The following is a 24134-nucleotide window of genomic DNA, read 5'->3' on the forward strand; positions in this document are numbered from 1 at the left end:
GTTCACTCATTCCTCAAGTTATCTGTCTGAAACTTTGCACATACACCACTGCCACTATCGGAATTACAATCAGAGTGATGGCTAGAACTGGTACCGTTCTCTTGCATTTCAAAGATGGTGATAGATGGTATTTTTTTCAAAGATGGTACATTCTACCAGATCTATTGTGTTATATTCTCCTACATTCAGGTGGTACCAAGAATGTGCATATCCTTGCTTCACGGCCTGAGGTACAGGCAGTTAGATTTGGGTATGCCATTTAGGCGAAAATTGAAAAAAGGGGGCTATCCCTAAGTCACCATTCGCCTCATGGTGAAATCCCTGAGCGGTTTTCTTCCTTTCTGGCAATTGAGTTAGGAAGGACGCTTGTATCTTTGTAGTGACGGGATGTTTTGATTTACCATCCAACATGTAATTAATGACTTCACCATGCTCAAATGAATTTTGAATGTTTGCTTTTTTTTAACCTATCTACCAATAGGTTCCCTTCTTTGCGAGGCATTGGAAAACCTCCCTGGTCTTTGTGGTTGAATCTGTGTAGGGTACAGAGGATTAGGTAGTTATTCAAAAACCATGTTAAACACTTTTATTGCACACAGTAATAAGTCCATGCAACTTATTATGTGATTTGTTAAGCACATTTTTACTCCTGAACTTATTTATGCTTGCCATAACAAAGGGGTTGAATACTTATTAACTTAAGACATTTCATCTTTTCATTTTGAATTCATTTGTACAATTTATAAAAAATATAATTCCACCCTGACATTATGGGGTATTGTGTGTAAGACAGTGACAAACAATCTCAATTGAATCCATTTTACATTCAGGCTGTAACACAACAAAATGTGGAAGTCAAGCGGTGTGAACACTTTCTGAAGGCACTGTATATATTTTTTAAAATCATGCTGAGCCCTAAATCATTTGGCCTTAGACCAACAGCGCAGTTTTAGTTGTTGTTGTTGTTTTGTTTTATATTTTATCAGGCAGAGGCATTCTTACCCAAAGCATGATGTCTCCTTCACTAAAACATCCTACATCATTAACCCTAGTTATTTAATTTCCCCTACAAGCAGCCTATTGTAATCAGTTCTATGTTTCAAATTCGAAAGGTTTTTGTAGAATTTACATGAAAAATGCAATACCAAGGTTCATTATAATATTTTTTCTCTGTTAGTGCATTTAACATGCACAAACAAAATAACAAATACATTGTATTTTGTTATTTATTTCAAATCAAATCAAAGTTTATTTGTCACATGCGCCGAATACAACAGGTAGACCTTACAGTGAAATGCTTACTTACAGGCTCTAACCAATAGTGCAAAAAAATGTATTAGGTGAACAATAGGTAGGTAAAGAAATGAAACAACAGTAAAAAGACAGGCTATATGCAGTAGCGAAGCTATAAAAGTAGCGAGGCTACATACAGACACCGGTTAGCCAGGCTGATTGAGGTAGTATGTAGATGTTGATATGGTTGTTGTTCTAGGACTGAGGTTGTTATTTTGGTACACACCGGTATTCTGAGACTAAGATATTGAACATTGCGAGGGCTGATGTGACAGATGGCTCATGAAACTCCCTCCACAGCACTTTTCAGCCAGACACAGTTCAACTACAGCTCATCCACGAGTGCTGCTCAGTTTAGAAAAAAATATTCTCATGTGCTGGTCTTTTCTCTGTAAACACAGACAGACAGACAGACAGACAGACAGACAGACAGACAGACAGACAGACAGACAGACACCACACACACACACACACACACCCACACACACACACACACGCACATGTTCCTCTCTCTCTCTCTCTCTCTCTCTCTCTCTCTCTCTCTCTCTCTCTCTCTCTCTCTCTCTCTCTCACACACACACTTACTCACTCTCTCTGTCAGACCCACACAATCTGCAGACCCACACACATCTACAGACAAGCATACACACATCTCCCCCCTCTCTCTCTTCCCCTCCTTTTTCTCCCTCCCTCCCTCCCTCCCTCCCTCCCTCCCTCCCTCCCTCTCTCTCTCTCCATCTCCCCTTGTCTGTCAGTGTGATCAATGGCTTGACTTCCTCCTTTTGGTACGGCTGTAGGCTGTATACAAGAACACAGGAATCGCCTGGTGCTGCTCACAGTTTCACAGCAGCAGCAGCCATCAGTGCTAAAGACAATTATATCCAGAAAACACGCCGGATTCCCTCTGCAGTCAAGATGAGTGCAGGGGATGTGGTCTGCACTGGCTGGCTCATCAAATCTCCCCCTGAGAAGAAACTAAAGAGATACGTGAGTAGGGGAACAGACTGGGTGGGTTGCTGGCTTCTGTGCTATTGTGATGCATTATAGCCAAGCAGTATAGTAGTACCAGTTCATGCTGCAGACAGAACAATGTGTGTGTGTGTGTGTGTGTGTGTGTGTGTGTGTGTGTGTGTGTGTGTGTGTGTGTGTGTGTGTGTGTGTGTGTGTGTGTGTGTGTGTGTGTGTGTGTGTGTGTGTGTGTGTGTGTGTGTGTGTGTGTGTGTGTGTGTTTCTCAGTTATCAACACAGCTGCACTGCTATGCCGTTAGTTCACAAGATACTGTTGGTTTCTTTTCTGAAATGAAGCTTGCAGAGGCATGTAGAATAATGACCATTGTATGCCTTTTTGTAAACAGTGTTTTCATGCAACCTCACCAGTGTCTTCCTCCTCATTATAGTAGTGGCCATTACATACTGTAGGACATGCTGTTATAACTGCTGGTCATGCAGATGTGATTCATTAATGCACTGTGAAAATAGCATTTTAATCTCCTTCAGTAAATGCACGTATTTTAAACATATCAAACTGCTTATAAACCATAATGTTTACCATTTTTAACTTTGTTTAGAATTTTATATTTTTTGCAGATGGGTTTACCTCTTATTAATAATTCAAGTGTATTATACTCTAATGTTAACATGTCTGGATTAGCATGTTTGACCAAAAGTGAACTGGGACAAGTGCCTGGCAATCTGCAATGTTTCTGTAGGGGTCATGTGAGAATGTTGTTGTGTAGGGAGGAAAGGGGGAGGACACCCATTCTGGGATGTGTGTTGAGACTGTTGGCCTCTCATTCTGTGAAATTTGGGTGTGTATTGCAAAACATGGGAAGTACTGTCGCTGCCAAGCAGTACAGAATGACCCGACAGGCAGAAATGACCAGGCTTTATGATGGCTTTTTGCACTCTGTTTGCACTACAGAGTAGAGAGGAGGATGGCTTTTCTGAAAACTAGCACAGATTAAGGGGGTAATTCACTGGAAGGAGAGTCACTTCAGAAATACTATTTGGTGGAAAATAGTTCAAGGGCTTTGTGGAGGACACAGACAAACCGGAAGAACAATGTTTCCCTTTGCAAGGACCAGACTAACCATACACAAGAGAAAAGTGTGTGGGCATACATTGGACTCATCACTCCCTACACAAAGCAAGTGAAGGCCCAGAGCAGCTAGCTCTTAGAAACACTAATGATGAGACTCAGAGAGTGAAAGTCACAGATAGTTTCAATTCTCCAACACACAGAGGTCACAGCTAGCATTGTCAGTGGCCCATAAGTTAACATACATAAGTACATAAGTTAACCACATTTAAATAAAAAGACAATGCCTGAGTAAGGGTAAACAAAACAAATGAAAGGATCTTGTAACGGGATTCGTCCTCCTCTAACGAGGAGTATGAGAGATCGGACCAATATGCAGTGTGGTAAGTGTTCGTCATGTTTTAATGAACAAAATCACTGAACACGAAAAATACAAAATAACAAATTGAAAGACAGAAAGGAAAACCGAAACAGTTCCGTGTGGAACACACAGACACAGAAAACAATCACCCACCAAACACTGGTGGGAAAAGGCTACCTAAGTATGATTCTCAATCAGAGAACTAACGACACCTGCCTCTGATTGAGAACCATACCAGGCCAAATGCAAAAACAAACATAGACTGCCCACCCCAACTCACGCCACGACCATACTAAAACAAAGACAAAACAAAGGAACTAAGGTCAGAACGTGACAGATCTGTAGAGGTAAAATAGTTCAAAGTTTTAATTTTATAAAAAAAATCATTAGGAAACATGTTCAATACAAAAATGGTATGGTTTAAAAACATCCCTCTCAATAGAACAGGCCTAGTTTATCTTCTAGCAGAGTTGAGTTCGCACTCAATAAGGCCATTATCACCACAACAAGGAAGTGTTTTTATGCATGATTCTGTAGAGGGTTCTAGAGTGTGAGGATATTTCCCGTTAGGGGATGTTTGTATTGTTTTTATTAGTGATCCCCATTAGCTGCAGCCAAGGCAGCAGCTACTCTTCCTGGGGTCCAAACACATTACACTCACATCACAAATAAAACCAGAGATAAAACGGTACATCATATAACATTATTACACCACCACATATCTAGAATACAAAATGTATAACACCACCATACAACAATATTACAATGTACGTGTGTGTAGAGTGCGTGTGCTAGTGTGTGCATGCATATGTGTGTGTTAATTATTCTCACATCATGCATTTTAAATATGCTTTGACATACTGAACATGTAGCACTGATGATGAACATGAGCTGCACCTACTCTCTGTATCTCTGTCCTCTTTCCTAGCACTGTGTGATGCAAATGAGGATTTACAACTTGTTCACTGTTTATGATTGATTTGAATATGAGTGTGGGCACAACAAGACAGAGTTTTGGTTTCAAACAAACGTTCTGAGCATGTTCATAGCTCTCTTGAAAGATCATCACAAAGATAAACAATATATTCCTGAATTTGGTAGCTGGTGGGTTATAGCACACATTTCCGTTGTCAACTGAGATAAGAATAATAGTGTAACACAGACAACTACAAAAAGTGTTGTTGCCAATATGCTAATACCACTGCCTCTTCAAAACAAATCACATTTCTTCTTCATGATAGGATGTTTCGTTAAATGTACTCTCAAAGCTCAAAAACACCTGTGATTTCATTTCAGACCATCCAGTGTTCCATGACAACAGATGTTTGACAGGTAGAATAATGCATGAATCACCTGAATACTGAATGTATTAGTCAACGGTGTAAAAATATACAACTGCTGCTACAAAGGTGGCATTGGAAATGACTTTAAATAGTACATGGGTGAAGATTGAAGAACAGACGCAGTAGGCCTATGGAAGTCAGTCATGAATATTTGACAGTTAGTATATAGATGGACATATGACTCATAGCCCATGTGAGTGACCACGAGGTCAAGACCAACATTTTGAAGTACTTCAGTTAGGCCTACTTATTCCAGTATCAAATTGAAGAGAGCCAGCTAAGCATCACGTTCTCATAGCATTACTGAAAACAAAAACCCCTCCTATACTAATCGGTATCCATTCTGGCATGAAAAACTTCAGCAGAAAAAGAGGTTGCCTTTTTAATCTCCCCCAATACGGTAGTGACCCACACTGCAGTACAATTAGCTTTTTGTTCGTGTCAGACATTCTCTTCTACATAGAATTAACTTCCTCTTCTCAGCACTTCTGGGAAACGTTGTTGTCAGTTCCTCACAACAACCGTACCAAAAGCAAGAAAAGGGGTGTTGTCTATAGCTGTGGTAAATTAAGGTTGTGTTGCTAAATGAACGTGGTCAGAAGAGCGGTGGTACATTTTCCATGACTAAAAATGTATGTTTCCCGATGCAATGCGTGTGACATAAACTGATTGACACAGGTCACAATGCTGGAAACTACATGAGGATAAAGACAGTGCTTTGTACAAAGAATCTTTAGTCACAGTCAGGGGACATAAAAATAGTTCACATTTTTCAGTATTGAGCTACCATGTTAAAATGTTTCACTGATGGTTATGTTGATAAACTATGAAATAAACATTGATAGAGAACAGCAACATTCTATGGCTGAGGCCATGGTTGAACCTAAAGTCACATAAAAATACACCAACCATGATTACCAACCAAATATTTCTAAGGTTACTAACCAACTAAGGCAACAAGTCTACATATGTGTGCAGAATAATTGTATTATATTGATTTGTCTATACATACAAGATGCAACAGTACAGTATGTTAATCTGTGTAAATCCCTGTCCCCTAGGCATGGAGGAGACGTTGGTTTGTTCTTCAAAGAGGACGTATGAGTGGGAACCCAGATGTGTTGGAGTACTACCGAAACAAGACCTCAAAGAAGCCCATCCGCACCATCGACCTGAGAGAGTGTGAGGTTCAGATGCAGACGGAGCAACGCCTGGTCAAGAGGGAGTTCCAGAACCAGCACCTCTTTGTTGTCAAGACGTCGTCTCGCATGTTCTACCTGGTGGCCAAGACTGAGGAGGAGATGAACAGTTGGGTCAGTCAGATCAGGGAGATCTGTCACTTTGGACCTCTGAGTATGGATGATGGGACAGGTAAGGAACTCGTACAGAGACACAGATAATTACAGTTACAGTTTAGGTGCCTTGGGTGTAAGAAATGCACTTTACAAATTAAATGAATTATTAGTATTAGTTACAAAATCACATTTATGTGTTCAATTTCAACAAAGAATATAGAGAAACATAGTTTGGTATTCAACTATTGTTGGAGGCTTTCATCCTATGACAGAGTAGTCATGTAGTGTAAGGGTTTTCCTCCTCCTCTTCGTCTGAAGAGGAGAGGCGAGAAGGATCAGAGGACCAATGCGCAGCGTGGTAAGTGTCCATGGTTTTTTAATAAGAGAAACTCAAACATGAACACACTACAAAACAATAAACGTGGCAAACTCCCCCCAGTCCTATCTGGTACAGAGACAGGAAACAACCACCCACAAATCCCAACACAAAACCTAAATATGGTTCCCAATCAGAGACAATGACCAACACCTGCCTCTGATTGAGAACCATATCAGGCCAAACATAGAAATAGACCAACTAGATACACAACATAGAATGCCCACCCAGCTCATGTCCTGACCAACACTAAAACAAGGAAAACACACAAGTACCATGGTCAGAACGTGACATGTAGGCATGTTTAAGGAAGGATATATAAATTCAAGACTGAGATAACATACCATTTAGGTGGTAATCTGATGATGACTGGTAAATCAATGAATGGACAATATTAATTTGTCATGTGCAGTTTTGCATTGCATTTAAAGGAGATGTTTCAATCATTACTGCTGCAGGACAAGTGGATTACTGCCGATAAAGTTTTGGGCCGATAAAGTTATTGGGCTCAAGAAATGTACTTTTGTCACTTATGCAATGACATTGAAATACATACGATTTATTGATGGTAAACAATTTTATGAATAGTATGAGCAGAATATATTTTATTTAACCTTTATTTAACCAGGAAAGGCTCTGGAGGTTATAACCGGTTTTGCAAAGGGACCCTGATGTACAGTGCATTCGGAAAGCATTCAGATTAAATTGTTTTTTACCCTCATAAATCTGAAGGCAATACCCCACAATGACAAAGAAAAACTAATTTTATACATTTTTGCAAATGTATTAAAAATGAAAACGGAAATATTACGTTTACATAAGTATTCAGGCCCTTTACTCAGTACTTTGTTGAAGCACCTTTGGAATTGATTAAAGCCTTAGGTCTTTTGGGGTATGATGCTACAAGCTTGGCACATCTGTATTTGGGGAGTTTCTCCCATTCTTCTTTGCAGATCCTTTCAAGCTTTGTCAGGTTGGATGTGGAGCATCGGCTGCACAGCTATTTTCAGGTCTCTCCAGAGATGCTCGTTCAGGGTTAAAGTCTGGGCTCTGGCTGGGCCACTCAAGGAAATTCAGAGACTTGTCCCAAAGCCACTCCTAGGTTGTCTTGGCTATGTGTTTAGAGTCGTTGTCCTGTTGGTAGGTGAGGTCCTGAGTGCTCTGGAGCAGGTTTTCATCAAGGATCTCTCTGTACTTTGCTTCGTTCATCTGTCCGTCGATCCTGAGTAGTCTCCGAGTCCCCGCTGCTGAAAAACATCCTCACAGCATGATGCTGCCACGACCATGCTTCACCATAGGGATGGTGCCAGGTTTCCTCCAGATGTGACGCTTGGCATTCAAGCCAAAGAGTTGAATCTTGGTTTCATCAGACCAGAGAATTTTGTTTCTCAACGTCTGAGGGTCCTTAAGGTGCCTTTTTGCAAAATCCAAGCAGGCTGTCATGTGCCTTTTACTGAGGAGTGGTTTCCGTCAGCCCACTCTACCATAAAGGTCTGAATGGTGGAGTGCTGCAGAGATGGTTGTCATTCTGGAAGGTTCTCCCATCTCCACAGAGGAACTCCGTAGCTCTGTCAGGTCACCTCCATGACCAAGGCACTTCTCCCTCGATTGCTCAGTTTGGCAGGTTTGGTGGTTCCAAACTTCTTCCATTGGAGGCCACTGTGTTCTTGGGGACCTTCAATGATGCAGAGATTTTTTGTTACCCTTTTCCAGATCTCTGCCTTGACACAATTCTGTCACGGAGCTCTATGGACAATTCCTTCGACCTCATGGCTTGGTTTTTGCTCTGCATGCACGGTCATCTGTGAGACCTTTTATAGACAGGTGTGTCCCATTCCAAATCATGTCCAATCAATAGAATTTACATCAGGTGGACTCCAATCAAGTTGTAGAAACATCTCATGGATCAGTGGCGATTTTAGCATGTACATCTTGGTGGGGCAAACTTCCCACATTGCCAGCAAAGCCACTACACAGCACGACACCACACTTAACAATAAATTAATTGCACTATAACGGTGACAAATGGTGCCAACAAACTGTTAGGGCCTACATAAAGATGTCCCAATCTTTTCAGCACCATGTAGTGAATCCTTATCACTGCTACACCTGGCTATCATCGGAGCCTTTTCTGGCAGCGAAACAGTTCATTCAGATTAATTTACAGTCTTTAAAAAAACATAGCTGATATGACTGATTTGCTAAAACAAATGTGGTTCCTACCGACAACTGAGAAGAACAAACTATGGCATAAGGGGATGAGGAGCGGATAAAAGTGAATCCGTAATTTGGATCAAGACATTAATGAGCGAGCTAGGACGAACGTAGTCAATATAAAAAAATGTTCAGCACTTTTGAAATGTACAGCGACAGAATTCAGAACGTAGGATAAATAAAGTGGGCATATAAGCAGACAATGAAAGCTCTTACAATATTCAATGATTACATTTCTCTAAAACAGGCTATAGGCTACATGTGTACCACCAAATCAGAATAGTAGGCTAATTTATGAGGGGGAAAGGGACTAAATCCTCCCCTAACCCGGACGTTGCTGGACCAATTGTGTGCCGCCTCATGGGTCTCCCGGTCACAGTCGGCTGTGACACAGCCTGGGATCGAACCTGGGGCTGCAGTGTTGCTTTAGCACTCATTGTTTAATTTGTGATTTCCAATTTGTTGTGTAATGTTTATGTCCAATGGCCGATGAGCACTGAAACGTTTTATCTATATTTTTGAAAAGGATTGATTGAAAAGGATTTTGCCAGTAGATTGCCGACTTGATGCATGATGATCACTCCTTTTTGAAAGTATGATGTTGACATGATCAGTCTAATCAAAGCTGCGGTAGATACAGTATATCTGTGGCCAATGACTTTGAGCCTTCTTGGATGGGCACTTCTAATTTAAGTCTATGGCTGCACCCAAGGGGCTTGAATGTTCGAGCTCTAACTGTACATTTTGCAGTGACGTAGTGTCTCAAGAGATGTTTGTCCGTGGCTTTATTAACTAAATTATTATTCTTTTTTACATAATTTGCAGACTGACATTTGACACATTTTTAATGCCAAAATAACATGCAAAACAGGCCCACAAAAATAAATTATATATATATTTTTGTATAGCTAAACAGGTGTGTCTCAAAACAGGTGGGGTTCTGCCCTACCTGCCCTAAATGACACGTCACCACTGTCAAGGATGATCAATGGAAACAGGATGCACCTGAGCTCAATTTCGAGTCTAATAGCAAAGGGTCTGAATACTTATGTAAATAAGGTATTTCAGCTTTTATTTGTAATACATTTGCAAAACCTTTTTTTTTTATGTTTCGCTTCGTCAATATGGACTATTGTGTGTAGATTGATGAGGATATTTTTATTTAATCCATTTTAGAATAAGGCTGTAAACTAACAAAATGTGGGAAAAGTTAAGGGTCTGAATACTTTCCGAATGTGCTGTTCACGCATGGGCAGCACACACATCTTTGTCATTATGGGGTATTGTGTGTAGATTGATGAGGATTTTTTTTTAAATGTAATCAATTTTAAAATAATGTAATGTAACAAAATGTGGAAAAGGGGAAGGGGTGTGAAAAATGTCCTAATGCACTATACATGCACACTAAATGATAGAAATACAAAGATGTATGCACACACACACCACACACAAACTCGCAAGTAGGAAAGCACTCACATGCATACATGCACGCACTCACCTACCTCAATGTTGTAGCAATAATCAAATGATTTTGCAGAGAGGTTCTGAGTGTTACAGTTTTTTTCAATCACTTTGATGCATTTTTCCCTAGTGTGTGGTACATTTTTAACTAGTGTGGGGTACAACTCTTCGTACAACAATGTAAACAGATAATCAAAATGACTCATGTTTCAAAACTAATTTTCAGTTGAAGTACAGATGTAGGATCTTAATTTGATCACCCTGTTGCAGGATCTTTCCTACAATGCGGGACGTTTAAAACTTGTAGTGTATTTGAGTTTTAAAAGGCTTCTGAAGTTTGTAACTTCCACTTAGAAATTTCTGACTTGATTTTCCCTTACGAAAAATGTATCAACCCCTACAAAGATGTTCATTAATTCAAATCTACATAACAATTCACATTTTCTGTTGCTAAATAATTATATTCCTGATGTAGCAAATTGTCTCAAATTAAGATCCTACATCTGTACAACAAACAAATTCACAAAGTCACTTGTTCACTGCAACAAATAACTCTTTCAATATTCAAGTATTTTCTTTTCACAATGCAATATTCATATTACTTTTTATATGATTGTCTTGTCATTTGTTAACAGTACATTTAACTGTCACTTAATCAAACGTCTCAAAACAGATAACTACTGTACTGAACCAAAACAATACAGTGCCTATTTTACATACACTGAACAAAAATATAAACACAACTTGTAAAGTGTTGGTTCCATGTTTCATGAGCTGAAATAAAAGACCCCAAAAATGATCCATACGCACAAAAATATTATTTTTCTCAAATTTTGTGGACAAATGTGTTTACATCCCTGTTAGTGACCATTTCTCATTTGTCAAGATAATCCATCCACCTGACAGGTGTGGCATGTCAAGAAGCTAAAATGTGCAGTTTTGTCACACAACACAATGCCATAGATGTCTGAAGTTTTGAGTGGTGTCCAATTGGCATGCTGACTGCAGGAATGTCCACCAGAGCTGTTGCCAAAGAATTGAATGTTAATTTCTCTACCATAAACCGCCTCTAACATCGATTTAGAGAATTTGGCAGTACGTCCAACCAGCTCACAAACACAGACCACGTGTAACCAGGCCAGCCCAGGACCTCCATATCCAGCTTCTTCCCCTGTGAGAACGTTTGAGACTAGCCAACTAGCTGATGAAACTCTGGGTTTGCACAACCAAAGAATTTCTGCACAAACTGTCAGAAGCCGTCTCAGGGAAGCTCATCTGCGTGCTCGTCGTCCTTACCAGGGTTTTGACCTGACTTCAGTTTGCCGTCGTAACTAACTTCAGTGAGCAAATTCTCATCTTAGATGGCCAATGGCACGCTGGAGAAGTGTGCTCTTCACGGATGAATCCCGGTTTCAACTGTAACTGGCAGATGGCAGACAGCGTGTATGGCCTCGTGTGGCCGAGCTATTTGCTGATGTCAACGTTGTGAACAGAGTGCTGTGATGGAGGTGGGTTTATGGTATGAGCAGGCATAAGCTACGGACAATGAACACAATTGCATTTTATAGATGGAGATACTGTGATGAGATCCTGAGGCCCATTGTCGTGCCATTCATCCACCACCATCACCTCATGTTTTAGCATGATAATGCACTGCCCCATGTCGCAAGGATCTATACACAATTCCTGGAAGCTGAAAATGTCCCAGTGGTCTGCATACTCACCAGACATTTCACCCATTGAGCATGTTTGGGATGCTCTGGATCAACGTGTACAACAGCGTGTAACAGTTCCCGCCAATATCCAGCAACTTCGCACAGCCGTTGAAGAGCAGTAGGACAACATTCCACATGCCACTATCAACAGCCTGATTAACCTTATGCGAAGGAGATGTGTCTCGCTGCATGAGGCAAATGGTGGTCATACCAAATACTGACTGGTTTTCTGATCCACGCCCTTTCCTTTTTTTAAGGTATCTGTGACCAACAGATGTATTTCTGTATTCCCAGCCATGTGAAATTCGTAGATTAGGGCCTCATTTATTTATTTCAATTGACTGATTTCCTTATATGAACTGCAACTTAATAAAATCTTTGAAATTGTTTCATGTTGCATTTATATTTTTGTTCAGTGTATGTAGCTGAGCACTGTACAAATCTATATTTTTTCACAAATGTATACATTTACATCAATTTACATTGGAAGGTCAAAACCAAATCATATATGGATGTGGTTGTAAATACTTCAACCAGTGTGCTTCAATAGTACAAAGTGGAAAGTCACTCTATGTGCTACCATTTGGAAATAATCAACTCAAATCGAATCAAAGTGTATTGGTCACATACATAGTTTAGCAGATGTTATAGCGGGTGTGGCGAAATGCTTGTGTTACTAACTTCTAACAGTGCAGTAAAATGTTTTTTAAAAAGTACACAAGTAAATCAAAAACTAAAATCAAGAAATCAAGAAATGTCAGAACGAATTCAATTAACCTATACAAAATCGGTGACCCCTCCCAGCTACAAGAACATTTCCCAGGACATAGACATATCTGATATGGGCAGAAAGCTTAAATTATTGTTAATTAAAAACTGCACTGTCCAATTTACAGTAGCTATTACAGTGAAAGAATACCAAGCTATTGTTTGAGGCGAGTGCACAGTTATGAACTTGAAAATGTATTAATAAACCAATTAGGTACATTTGGGCAGTCTTGATACAACATTTTGAACAGAAATGCAATGGTTCATTGAATCAGTATAAAATTCTGCACATAAACTGCTGTCATCTAGTGGCCAAAATCGAAATTGCGCCTAACCGGCAATAGTACATTGTGACCTCTCTCTTGTATTTCAAAGATGTATTTCAAAAAAACATGTTTTTTTCTTTGTATTATCTTTTACCAGATCTAATGTGTTATATTCTCCTACATTAATTTCACATTTCCACAAACTTCAAAGTGTTTCCTTTCAAATGATATCAATAATATGCATATCCTTGCTTCAGGTCCTGAGCTACAGGCATCTAGATGTAGATGTTATTTTAGGCAAACATTTTTTTTAAAGGGTTAGATCCTTAAGTTAACAACCCAAATAACACTAAATAAGTAATCCAAACACAATCTATCCGTATATACACCACAAATATGTATTAAGGATGATATGTACAGCAATAGATTTATTACAGTGAGCTATGTCAAGAATCCAGCATATAAATAGACAGTGTGTATAAACAGTATAACAAAAATACAATGTACAGTAGCAGATACAGTATATTATAATGAGTTATGTAGAGAATAAAGTATTTAAATACACAGAGTGAAAAACACTATAAAAGAAACCGGAAGTGTCCAGTCAATGCACTGCTGAAATACCTGGGTGATATAACAATATATTCCACTCATTATCTGAAATACACTGTAAACTGATGGATTTTGTTAAGCAGAGAGATATGTGATAATGTATCAGTTGAAAAGTCACATAGAAAAGGTGTATCAGGTATGAATGTAAGACCAGGATGAAGACACGTCAAATTAACAATGGTTTAATAGTCCAACAAGGGCAGGCAATCTACAGGTCAAGGCAGGCAGGGGTCAGTGAACCAGAGGTAGGGCAACGGTACCGGACGGCAGGCAGGCTCAGGGTAGGCAGACGTCAATAATCCAGAGGTGGGGCAAAGGTACAGGTCGGCTGTCGGGCTCAGAGTCAGGACATGCAAGGGTCAAAACCAGGAGGGCATGAAAAAGAGAGACTGGGAAAAGCAGGAGCTGAAAACAAAAATGCTGGACTTGACAAACAAGACAAACTGGCAACAGACAAACAGAGAACACAGGTATAAATACACAGGGGATAATGGTCGACACCTGGAGGGGTGTGGAGACAATCACAAAGACAGGTGTGACAAGGTGATATACACCAATAAAGTTTTACTAATTATATATAATAAAAACTAGTTTGAGATTAACTTCAACATTTTGAAAAGACACCACTTACATCTGAAAAATGTACCAAAGTGACATTTTTCTGTATTTTTTATTACAAACATAGTTAAGCGGTGGACAGAGCTGCAGTAAAATCGGATGTATTTTACCCAATTACGTTACTAGCTATCTTTCTCTGTGAAACTCATAGTGCCATAGACATTACAACTCTCTACAGGCATGGAGGTTCAGCCATGGTGATGCTTGAACAGTTGGAGGTGGAAGCTTGAACACTTAGAAACCATACTCTCTTGCCTTCATGTCTTTTCCACAGCTCTCTCCCTGGTTTGGAGTTAATAAGAGTTGGCAGTTGGAACATTTAGTAAAACATTGTTGTCTGTGTGGAGCAGATAGGGCAGACTACATGATATCCAGACAAAGATAAGAGATTATAGCCCAGAGGAACAGTTGCAAACCCCAGGTTTACACATAACTGGGAAAGAGAACACAATGTGAGAGACATGAAGTCAATGAAATTCTGAACTTGTTGACTATTCATTACACATAACAAGAAGAAAATACTAAATGTATGAATGTGAACGTAATTCAATCCACACACTGATAAATCCATTGTGAAAGAAACACACAAGAGATACTGACACAATTGTTTATTTTTATCTGCTGTTTCATGTGCTGAAAAAATAAGAAGTATAGGCTCTGCCTGATGTTACAGTATGAGTCTTATAAATACATAACTAACTAGAGCATTCAGTATAAATTCTTTCACAGTGTCTGTAGAAATTGACATTGTCTGTAGAAATAGAAATATACAAACCGTTTATAGATCAAACCCATGTTATCTCCCCCATACTGACACCCGTACTAGGTCTTTATAACTATAATGAACTCAGTTACTGAAAGCCAAGCAGAGATGATTACCCATGATTAAGTGAAATACTACTTAAGCAACATGTGAATGATGATAACATGGATGTTTCCCCTTATATCCTGACCATATAGATCTCACGCTCCTGTCTGCATGTCTCACTGCTCAACTAAAACTATTTTATAAGAAAACAAATAGTTATAGCTGTGTTCCACTAGTCAGCACCTTGCCTCAAACATTTTCAGTAGAAAACTCAAAAACACAGCAATACAGCGCATTAGGAAATTATTCAGACCCCTTGACAATTTCCACATTTTGTTACTTTACAGCCTTACACTAAAATTGATTAAATTGTTTCCCCCCTCATCAATCTACACACAATACCCCATAATGACAAAGCAAAAACAGGTTTTTAGACATTTTGAAATATCACATTTACATAAGTATTCAGACCCTTTACTCAGTACTTTGTTGAAGCACCTTTGGCAGCGATTACAGCCTTGAGTCTTCTTGGGCATGATGCTACAAGCTGGGCACACCTGTATTTGGGGAGTTTCTCCTATTATTCTCTGCAGATCCTCTCAATCTCTGTCAGGTTGGATGGGGATCGTTGCTGCATAGCTATTTTCAGGTCTCTCCAGAGATGTTCGATCAGGTTCAAGTCCGGGCTCCGGCTAGGCCACTCGAGGACATTCAGAGCCTTGTCCCGAAGCCACTCCTGCATTGTCTTGGCTAGGTGCTTAGGGTCGTTGTCCTGTTGGAAGGTGAACATTCACCCCAGTCTGAGCTCCGTTAATCTTTCCCTCGATCCTGACTAGTCTCCCAGTCCCTGCATTTGAAAAACATCTCCACAGCATGATGCTGCCACCACCATGCTTCACCATAGGGATGGTATCAGGTTTCCTCCAGACATGATGCTTAGCATTCAGGTGAAAGAGTTCAATCTTGGTTTCATCAGACTAGAGAATCTTGTTTCTCATGGTCTGAGAGTCTTTTGGCAAACTTTTGGCAAACTCCGAGCAGGCTATCATGTGCCTTTTACTGAGGAGTGGCTTCCGGCTGGCCGCTCTACCATAAAGGCCTGATTGGTGGAGTGCTGCAGAGATGGTTGTCTGTAGATTGATGAGGACATTTCTATTTAAGCCATTTTAGAATAAGGCTGTAAACTAACAAAATGTGGGAAAAGTTAAGGGTCTGAATACTTTCTGAATGCGCTGTAAACACAGACACAAAATATGTATTATATATGGTTTGGAGAAGTTAAGAATGGTCTTTCTTTTTTTCCATATTTTTCCTGGTCTTTTTTCTTCTCATTCTTATGTTTTATGGTGCTGGTAAGATAATGTTTATATGCATGCGGTAAAGGGGCATGGACAAGAGGAAATGCATTTGAAGCACTGCTCAAATTCATTCCACTGCCACCTGCTGGAGATCATTGACAACTACGTCTCAGGGATCACATTTGTCAAGAGACACATTAGGATTCCTGTTTGACTCTGGCCTAATGAATGTAACATCATTCTGAGCCAGCTCAGAACTAATGTAGAAACTATGGATTTCTTCTCTCTTTTCCCTCTATTTCTTATATTCTCTCTCTCTTGCTCTCTCCCCACATATCTGTTTTTTCAGAATCAGAGGAAGGTTTTTCGCACAACCCAACCTCCCAGCAGCCTTCACCTGCTCTCTCCCGAAATATGTCATTCATTTCCAACCATGACTTCATGGCCTATGGCAACAGCAGAGTTGAGATGCCCAGCCTGATGAATCCCAACCATCCAATGGACTACCTCTTCCTCTCACAGTGTGAGACAGGGAGGTTCAGCATCTTTAGGTATGTAGTCTATACTTCTCAAACCTCAAACTGGACACCATATCCACACATTGTTTTAATGATGATAAACGATAAGCACTGTGTTTTCCTTTTTCTTTCTTTTATAGATGTGACAGCTTTTCAAACTCTGAGCGATCTCTGGAACAGAATTCATCAGACGCTACTACAGAAGATGTCTTCTCTTCACCTGATCCTTCTCGGTCTCCCTTTCCCCACACTGGACCATCTCCGTCTCCCTTTCCCCACATTGGACCATCTCCGTCCCCCTTTCCCCACACTGGACCATCTCCGTCCCCCTTTCCCCACACTGGACCATCTCCGTCTCCCTTTCCCCACACTGGACCATCTTCGTCCCCCTTCCCCCACATAAGGATGCATGACCCCACTTTCAACGCCCCATGTGGCCCCACGTCATCCTCTTCCTCTCCTCGAACTCTCAACCGTACACCCGACATCTTCCAGTTTGATAAGCCATATTCTTCTGCCATATTGGAGGTAACTACTGATGGACTAACTCCCCCTCCTCTGCCCCCCAAGTCTATCTACCTCTCAGAGCACCTTAGTGATGAGGGCTCCCATGGGCCTCTGGATGTGGTTGGGCAGCAGCTCACAGGCCAACCTGCACTCATCCCCCGGAGGATCTCTCTCTCAGGCCTGCCAGACCACTTCAGAAGAGGTACAGTATATAACCAGCAGAGTCCTTCAGTCTAGGCCCTTCATACCTGGCTCCATAAACTGGTATACATTATACGGTATATGTAATATATACAGTCAGCACATGTATTGATTCTGACCAATCATGTTTCCAACCACACAGTGTCATTTTTTCTGTTATATAACATCACAACTGCCTTCATCAGCGATATTTCTGTCTAATCTAGAAGACATTGAGGGGAGTGCACTGAGGAGCAGGAACAAAAGGCTCAGTCTTAATTTGGTAAGAACACATGTACTTGCAATTGATGGGAACTGATGGGCATTTTCAATACTACAAAATGTTTTGGACATAATGTTGTTGGACAGTTCATAGCCGGTAATAATTGTTAACTGTCATTTTTTGCATTCTTGAATGTCAAACAACAATACAGGATTTACAAGTGACCTTTCTACATCATTATAAGCCATGGTCTACTACACATTTCCAAGTTGGTCTGGTCTTGTTGTCTTTTTGCAGCCACGTTTCATTGCCACTCAAAGTCCAAACTGCCATGAGGACTCGTACGTGCCCATGGCCTCTCCAACTGTCTGTGTTGGTGAAGATGTGTCGGACGGCTACATCCCTATGAGCCCCACTACAATCAGCTTCCTCAAGGCTAATAGCAAAACAGAGGCCCCTCTCGCTCCCACCCCCTTTCCCACTGCAGGTCTACCTGGGGATTTAGAACCACCTCCAATCAACAGGGATCTCAAACCACGCAGGAGAGGTAATGCGCAAAAAGGAAGGAAAAAGTCCTGTCTAGAGGGCTACATAATCTATTCAATCATCATACTCAGTAGAGGAAGCATAAAAAATGCTTTCATAAGCATGTATTTTTCTGAAAGCAAAGTGAATAAGGTTTTACATTCTATTGAACCTTGTGACTCCCACAAGACCCACTATTGGATACATGTCTTCGTCTGTGAAACTCTTCTTTCGGGACAGTATTTGCAGCATGGCTCTTTTTGAAATATTGCTATTTCAACACAAATGCCCTTTGTTTGGAGAAAAGTAGACCTGATCATTATTGTCCGATAGAGGATTTGAGGGTTGCTTGCCTCACCTCACCATGTTGTTTCTCTGGTTCGCAGCCCGGCCTCCACCACTGGACCTGAGGGGCCTGTCCACTATCAGAGAATGTCCAACCCATATGCCACTGATCAGAACCATGACAGAGCCAGGGTGAGTCAGAGATATAACTATATCCACCCTGAACTCTCAGCTCTCTTTCTGTCCAAATTCTAAAATGAAAAAAGGAGGAAAAAATGAATTAATTTGTTTGTGTGTTGATATGTTTGTTTGTGTTGTTCATAGAAATTCACTGCAAGTCCTACTGGAGAGAAGACAAGGACAACTGGGAATTACAGGAGACCAAGAAGCCAGCAGCATTCCAACAGTAAAGTTACCTTCTGCATGTATATTGACATCACAAATAGTTATACATATACACTTTCGTTTCCACAATATACAGAGAGAGAAAAAAGTACCCTAGTCACTGTATAGGTAGACTGCTTTCCTCCCCTTCCATGAATAATTCAGCAGTTGTGTCTAAACTCAGAGTTCCAAACTGCCTAAAGCAAAGGAATAAAGGTTTGAGCATCACAATTATTAATTCATGTTTGCAGTACCAAGAAAGGCTTAAAATATGACAATTGATCTTCTCCTGAAACTAGCGATACAAATGGAAAGTGTTCAGCATTGGTGGACCATATGACAACATATTCAGAGATGAATATGAAGTGAGCCTCATTGTAAGTGAGATTACTTTAATTTCAGGAGTCAAGGCCGCTGTTCTTCTCTACAAACGAGGGAGCCACCCAGCCGTGGCTTAGGAGATCAAACCTTGACTACCTTTCACTGGATTTCAATTCCGCATCCCCGTCTCCTGTGCAAAAGGTAAGCTTGATTGAATAAATAGAGGTCAAATGGTGGGAATGGGTTTGTCTCCAAAGCAAGACATGGGCTCAATTCAACCATTTAACGGCATTAGAAGTGCCTGTCTTTCACTTTGAGCTGCCACTGGCAGCTTTAAGGACTTCAAATTACAGTCATCATCCACTACAATTCCCTCTGGTCATTCTAGTGTGTGTGGGCAATTACTTTTTAATTGGAAAATTCCCTTTACTGTAATACAGCTTTGTCTCTGCATGCTTAATTGGTACGCATGATAGTAGATAGATTGGTGTCATACATTTTCATTATTGCTACTATTACCAATCTAGGGGAATAATCTGATATTTGTTGCTTTGCTCACTCTTATCGTTCAATCTCCATTTGAATGTGCCATGCGCCTGTATCTAGGCAACAGGTCCTTGGGTGACTCCTTATCTGTATTCTGTATGTGACATTTTCTTGAAGTGCCACTTTTGCTTTGACTCGTATGTTAGAAATCAAGCCAAATTATTGGTCTGTCACCATCTGAGCAGGGGTGCAAAATAAATATTTAAATAGTATTTGAAAACACATATAATGGTCAGACTTTAAAACAGTGAACAACATACAAATTGTATCTATCATTTCATTTTTTTTGGTTTTATTGTCCCATCTTCCATCTGGATTCAATAGTCCAGAGGTAAACAATACATTACATTGTGGTTTTGGCTCAAATTCAAGCAAATGTGTGATAAGAATGAAATAGCACTTGCAAGGTGTAGCTGTGTCCATTTCCACAGTAATGAATCAGTCAGCTGCATACTGTGAGACAATACTGTCAGTGACTCATTGTTTTGGTGACAAGTCATTCACTCTCAATCTGCAAAAAAACATAGCGAAAGGAATAGTAATGCTTTCCTTCAGTCTGAAGCATAGGGGACATATTACATGCAACTATGAGACTGCATTATATCCACTGAATAACTGACAAAACAGCATCAATTTAAAATAGATTTTCACTTTATGGAAAGGGGAAAAAGGTAATCTATGTACATTTACATTTTAGTCATTTAACAGATGCTCTTTTTCAGAGCAACTTACAGTGAGTGCATGCCTTTTAGTACTTTTTCATACTGGTCGCCGTGAGTATCAAACCCACAAAGTGCTATGCTCCACAAACTGAGCCGCACGGGACCCAAAATGTAAGACTGGTAGTTCCATTCTGGATACAGGTTTTGATTGAATAATGTAATTACCTTAGTTGACTGTACACCAACTCTGCTGGGATGTCTTCCAGAAGCCCCTCCTTGCTGATGAACACAGGGTGGACTATGTGCAGGTGGATGAGAAGAAGACTCAGGCGCTGCAGAACACTAAGATGGAGTGGAAGGATGTCCGGCAGTCTAAAGTGTAAATCAGATGGGAAAAAAACACGACTTTCCATTTCACAAAACAAGTGGAGCAAATGCAACATCACATACAAAATCTGTGATAAGAGATGGTAATTTACCTCAGAGAGAGCAGTTCTTCTTTCATGTACAAAATAAAAGCACTTTGAAATGCATCAGATATAAACATCTAAGAGAGAAGAAAGTAGACAGTGTTGTCAAAGACAGTTTAAATAACTGGTTTGTGGTTTTGGGGGCATCAAAATTCACTGTACAAATACAGTGCCTTGCGAAAGTATTCGGCCCCCTTGAACTTTGCGACCTTTTGCCAACATTTTTGCAAAATTATTCAGCCCCCTTAAGTTAATACTTTGTAGCGCCACCTTTTGCTGCGATTACAGCTGTAAGTCGCTTGGGGTATGTCTCTATCAGTTTTGCACATCGAGAGACTGAAATTTTTTCCCATTCCTCCTTGCAAAACAGCTCGAGCTCAGTGAGGTTGGATGGAGAGCATTTGTGAACAGCAGTTTTCAGTTCTTTCCACAGGTTCTCGATTGGATTCAGGTCTGGACTTTGACTTGGCCATTCTAACACCTGGATATGTTTATTTTTGAACCATTCCATTGTAGATTTTGCTTTATGTTTTGGATCATTGTCTTGTTGGAAGACAAATCTCCGTCCCAGTCTCAGGTCTTTTGCAGACTCCATCAGGTTTTCTTCCAGAATGGTCCTGTATTTGGCTCCATCCATCTTCCCATTAATTTTAACCATCTTCCCTGTCCCTGCTGAAGAAAAGCAGGCCCAAACCATGATGCTGCCACCACCATGTTTGACAGTGGGGATGGTGTGTTCAGCTGTGTTGCTTTTACGCCAAACATAACGTTTTGCATTATTGCCAAAAAGTTCAATTTTGGTTTCATCTGACCAGAGCACCTTCTTCCACATGTTTGGTGTGTCTCCCAGGTGGCTTGTGGCAAACTTTAAACAACACTTTTTATGGATATCTTTAAGAAATGGCCACTTCTTGCCACTCTTCCATAAAGGCCAGATTTGTGCAATATACGACTGATTGTTGTCCTATGGACAGAGTCTCCCACCTCAGCAGTTCATCCAGAGTGATCATGGACCTCTTGGCTGCATCTCTGATCAGTCTTCTCCTTGTATGAGCTGAAAGTTTAGAGGGACGGCCAGGTCTTGGTAGATTTGCAGTGGTCTGATACTCCTTCCATTTCAATATTATCGCTTGCACAGTGCTCCTTGGGATGTTTAAAGCTTGGGAAATATTTTTGTATCCAAATCTGGCTTTAAACTTCTTCACAACAGTATCTCGGACCTGCCTGGTGTGTTCCTTGTTCTTCACGATGCTCTCTGCGCTTTTAACGGACCTCTGAGACTATCACAGTGCAGGTGCATTTATACGGAGACTTGATTTTATTTTTATTTTTTTTATTTTACCTTTATTTAACCAGGCAAGTCAGTTAAGAACAAATTCTTATTTTCAATGACGGCCTGGGAACAGTGGGTTAACTGCCTGTTCAGGGGCAGAACGACAGATTTGTATCTTGTCAGCTCGGGGGTTTGAACTCACAACCTTCCGGTTACTAGTCCAACGCTCTAACCACTAGGCTACCCTGCCTGATTACACACAGGTGGATTGTATTTATCATCATTAGTCATTTAGGTCAACATTGGATCATTCAGAGATCCTCACTGAACTTCTGGAGAGAGTTTGCTGCACTGAAAGTAAAGGGGCTGAATAATTTTGCACGCCCAATTTTTCAGTTTTTGATTTGTTAAAAAAGTTTGAAATATCCAATAAATGTCGTTCCACTTCATGATTGTGTCTCACTTGTTGTTGATTCTTCACAAAAAAATACAGTTTTATATCTTTATGTTTGAAGCCTGAAATGTGGCAAAAGGTCACAAAGTTTAAAGGGGCCGAATACTTTCGCAAGGCACTGTATGACATCGAAATTACACTGCGAATGTCTCTTTACCATGCACTGTGTCACAGTGCTGTTTTTGTATTAAATGTTACGCAATAAAAAGGACACTGCTCATTTCTTATTCTTTTGCTGAAACAGACTGTATGGATTCTCAATACACAGGAATTTAAGTATTCTGTTTTTAGATGAACAATGGTCTGTGTATAAGAGTATGTTAAACCAAATGAGCAGGTGTCTAAGTACAGGTGTGTATGTAGTGCAAATGTAGAGCTGGAATCCTAAAGACAAAGACATGCATTAACGCTTCTGCCCTGCACATTGCATTTGTTGTTGTTTTTTTAAGTTCTGATGCCTTGGATTGGCAGCCAGCAGGAAAAGCGCAATGCGATCTGTAGTCATGTACATAGGAATTGAATGGAGTGGTATCATTCAAATGAGTCATATGAACAGGACGAACATCTCAGACCTGATATTGTGTAACAGTACTGTGTTATTACTGTGTAAGAGGGTACCAATGACTCAAACCCCAATACTTAACACCATCTCGATAGGTCAATCTACAGAAGAAAGCGCAAATCACCGTGTGCCTATCCTAAAGTTGGTGAGGGTGGAGAACTACCTTACAATAAACAGTCTCTTCACAAAGGTCGGAAAAGCCATACAGTCTTAACTAGATGTTTCTAAAGACGGAGTTGAACCCATTATTTTAGCACAAGCGGTACCATCTACAGGTTGTGAGCTTTATTGTTTTAATGTATGTTTTAACATGTCCATGTAATGTATGCAAAGATGCACATCTAATAATGTTTTCATGCTTTAATAAATCCCTTTTACCTGACATAACAGTACATTTGTTGTCTTTATTAAGTCGCCCACCGCTACAGTAGCAGGCTATACTACATCACTGATTAGTGTAAACAACTGAAAAGCTGTTACACACAGCCAGCAGGCTACCAGGTCTACCACTTCCCTAAGTAGCTAGCTGGGGGCCATAGTGCAATTATACTGTAGCTTATCCTGCATTTGCACAGTTCCAAACATAATTTGACTCATAAAGTTGAATGTCTTCATATAGTCTTTCAACATACATAACAATAAATAGTCAATAAATTGATTTCTTCACACAATGGTTATTCTTTAATAGTACATCTTATACATGATTTATCTTACAAGTTGGTGTGCTTGTCTTTTGGTACATCATGAGGAAAGGATAA

General features: G+C 40.2%; 1 protein-coding gene across 2 annotated transcripts; it reads left to right on the plus strand.

The window, feature by feature from the left end:
• Positions 1-1781: 1781 nt before the first annotated feature.
• Positions 1782-23758, plus strand: LOC110533825 (GRB2-associated-binding protein 3). 2 transcript variants are annotated; one of them, XM_021618358.3, is made up of 10 exons: positions 1782-2280; positions 6097-6406; positions 16816-17017; positions 17125-17693; positions 17899-17954; positions 18192-18441; positions 18806-18896; positions 19029-19110; positions 19491-19610; positions 20884-23758. In XM_021618358.3, the coding sequence occupies exons 1-10, from the start codon at positions 2209-2211 to the stop codon at positions 20998-21000; spliced, it is 1869 nt and encodes a 622-aa protein (XP_021474033.1). In that variant the 5' UTR covers positions 1782-2208; the 3' UTR covers positions 21001-23758. The 2 variants fall into 2 exon arrangements, with proteins under 2 accessions (XP_021474033.1, XP_021474034.1); XM_021618359.3 differs by having other exon boundaries at positions 17902-17954.
• The last annotated feature ends 376 nt before the right edge of the window (positions 23759-24134 follow it).

The sequence above is a fragment of the Oncorhynchus mykiss genome, chromosome 10 (genome assembly GCF_057628025.1).
Source record: "Oncorhynchus mykiss isolate SJ-2025 chromosome 10, ASM5762802v1, whole genome shotgun sequence".
NCBI classification, from domain to species: domain Eukaryota; kingdom Metazoa; phylum Chordata; class Actinopteri; order Salmoniformes; family Salmonidae; genus Oncorhynchus; species Oncorhynchus mykiss.

Coding starts and splice junctions, on each gene's coding strand:
- LOC110533825 (XM_021618358.3), top strand. CDS start 2,209: ATGAGTGCAGGGGATGTGGTCTGCACTGGCTGGCTCATCAAATCTCCC. Junction 17,018..17,124: donor GGGAGGTTCAGCATCTTTAG/GTATGTAGTCTA, acceptor TTTCTTTTATAG/ATGTGACAGCTTTTCAAACT. Junction 19,611..20,883: donor CCCCGTCTCCTGTGCAAAAG/GTAAGCTTGATT, acceptor GATGTCTTCCAG/AAGCCCCTCCTTGCTGATGA.